The 2,690-nt window shown below is 53.6% G+C and overlaps 1 protein-coding gene across 1 annotated transcript in view; it reads left to right on the forward strand.

Moving 5' to 3' along the window:
* Nucleotides 1–1,542: 1,542 nt before the first annotated feature.
* The window catches only part of ZDHHC13 (zDHHC palmitoyltransferase 13), a 71,313-nt gene continuing 70,165 nt past the window's right edge, over nt 1,543–2,690 (forward strand). Inside the window, 4 exon segments of the mRNA XM_077453604.1 lie at nt 1,543–1,569; nt 2,031–2,127; nt 2,130–2,150; nt 2,153–2,171. Coding sequence (XP_077309730.1) covers nt 1,558–1,569; nt 2,031–2,127; nt 2,130–2,150; nt 2,153–2,171 — 149 coding nt within the window. The 5' untranslated portion in view covers nt 1,543–1,557.

Here is a 2,690-nt window from a genome sequence, read left to right on the forward strand (position 1 = left end):
AGTGAATACAAGCATTTAGGCTCACACTGGTGGGCTGTGGTTTGGCTGCAGTGCGGGTGTACTGGCGGGTGTCACACCCCCTCAGACTTCTTTTAGGTTACTCATTGTTGCTGCATGTTCTGAAAGTGCACCAAACATGCAGCATGCAGGACGTTTTGTGCACTTTCAGAACATGCAGTAAAAATGTGCATCCTCTATGTCCCAGGGGCAACATGCAGGATGACTGCCAGTACACCAGCACTGCAGCCAAACTGCAGCATGTCAGTGAGAGCCCACATCATACCACCTAGCCCTAGGAGGGCAAGGTACTGGCACAGGCTGCTAGAAAAAAACTCTTTGGCTGCAGAGAGGAGGAGAGAGGAGGAGCTCACTTACTTGGATGGTGCCAGCCTCCCAGGAGCCTCACTGGATTCCAGCCAACTGCTCAGATTGAGCAGAGAGCAGTTCCAGCCTCTGCCAGCCAATGGTGTGGAGTAGGGAGGGGCTGGGCGGGGCTGTGCTGTGTAACACAGACTGTCAGCCCTGACATGAAGACATCGCTGGCTCACAGTACTGGACTCGGCCAGCTCAAGAACTGTGCATATTGCGGTTTTGAGCTGACTACACAGCAGCCTTTGCCACCGCATATCAGAGCAGCCCAGGGGGCAATTGCATCCCTGCCCCCTGGCCCAGCCCGCCCCTGGTGACAACTGCCTCCCAATTGTGCTCCTGTGTTAACCTATAGCAACCAATCAGTGAGCAGTATTACTGTACAGTAATCTCTAGCAACCAATCAACAAGCAGAAATCATTTGCTGTAACCTCTAGCAACTAATCAGTGAGCGGTAATGTGTGCTGTAACCTCTAGAAACCAGTCAGTAAGCGGTAATGATACGCCTCAACCTCTGGCAACCAATCGCAAACTCTGCCTGATCTGATACAGTAAACTGATTTTAAGTCTAGCTGCAATTTATTGTATGTCTCAGGGCAGGGGGAGAGCGAGAAAACGTTTGCCCGGGGTCCAATCAATATTAAAGACAGCCCTGACTGGTGAGCACTGATTGGCAATGATAGCACTGGTGGGCACTGATTGGCAATGATAGCACTGGTGGGCACTGATTGGTAGCACTAGTGGGCATTGAATGGCGGCACAATAGTGTGAATAAGCTGAATGTTGGCCTGGTCAGGAAGGGGGTGACAGTGTTCGGCAGACAAGTAGTGTTGGGATTACTTCACCCCATATGTCAGGTGTATATGGTACGTTTATTACCCCCAGCACACACTCCCTGCACCTCCCCTCCTCCTCTACTGCAACATCTATTTCCAGTCAGATCAGTTTTCCCGCCCACTCAGCGCCTCAGCAGACAAAAATGTGACAGGTCGCCGAATGTGACGAAACACCGGACACACCCTTGCTCCGTCACGCTCCCATTGGTCCTTCCGCGTTGAGTGACAGGGCGGAGTAAGCGGGTGGGACTTGGAGAGCGCTCCGCCAATCAGATCAGCGCTGTACCTGGTAACCAGGAAGTGTGTGCTCGTGGTGACACAGGGAAGCGTCTGGAGACGGAGCGGGGTCACTATGAGCTCCCCGGTAAGTGGCCAGCGGATTATTGTTTTTTTTTTTTTTAAACTCAGTCCTCGCCCCAATAGGCGGGAGTTAGGGATGGGGGAGCCCCACATAAGAGAGGGGGAGGGGACCTCTGTGCTCCATCTGGGCTGGTGACCCCCCCTCTAAAATATTCTACATGGCTGTGCTGGGACTTGTAGTCCTTCTGCTCAGAATGGGCTTAAAGGAGAACTCTTCTGTGTTACCACAAGGCTGCAGCGGGGCTCCCCTTTACATTTAAAGCGGAACTCATTCCATTACAGCCAATGGAAGCCACAATCTTGGCCTCCGTCTGATCTGCAGTTGCCATGGTGATGCAGATGTGATGACACCAGCCATTGGATGGCTTGATGGTTTGGTTGTGCGCACAAGCAACTGTGACCATTATCATTCATGGTGGTCACTTCTACTTTATGACTTCATTGTCTTCTCTCCTGTGTCCTCAGTGTAAGCATCCCCATGGGCACCAACATGGGCACCACCACCAACATGGAGGACAACACCAACATGGAGGACAACCGGACCAGGAGGCCGCCACCCGCCGGTGCTGGAGGACTACAGCAACTGGATATTGTCAAAGCCACCCAGTGAGTAATATAACCACGCCGGGGGAGGGGGGGGATCTTATAGTGGTGTATGAGGCTCACTCTGGTACCCTCCCCCCATCTTCTTCTCATTTCTCTCTCACTCTGTTACATTTTGTCCCCCCCCTTCTCTCTTCCTCCTCCCTCCTTCTCTCTTCCTCCTACCCCCCCTTTTTTCTTCCTCCTCCTCCTACCCCCCTTCTCTCTTCTTCCTCCTACCCCCCTTCTCTCTTCTTCCTCCTACCCCCCTTCTCTCTCTTCCTCCTCCCCTTCTCTCCTTCCTCCCTCCCCCCCCTCTCTCTCTCCTCCTCCCTCCCCTCTTCTCTTCTCCTCCTCCCCCTCCCTTCCTCTTCATCCTCCTCCCCTCCCTTCTCTCTTCCTCCTCCTACCCCCTCCCTTCCTCCCCTCCCTTCTCTCTTCCTCCTCCTCCCCTCCCTTCTCTCTTCCTCCTCCTCCCCTCCCTTCTCTCTTCCTCCTCCTCCCCTCCCTTCTCTCTTCCTCCTCCTCCCCTCCCTTCTCTCT

Source organism: Lithobates pipiens, unplaced genomic scaffold, assembly GCF_037356315.1.
Source record: "Lithobates pipiens isolate NorthernLeopardFrog02 unplaced genomic scaffold, aLitPip1_a1.2 Scaffold_24, whole genome shotgun sequence".
Classification (NCBI taxonomy): Eukaryota; Metazoa; Chordata; class Amphibia; order Anura; family Ranidae; genus Lithobates; species Lithobates pipiens.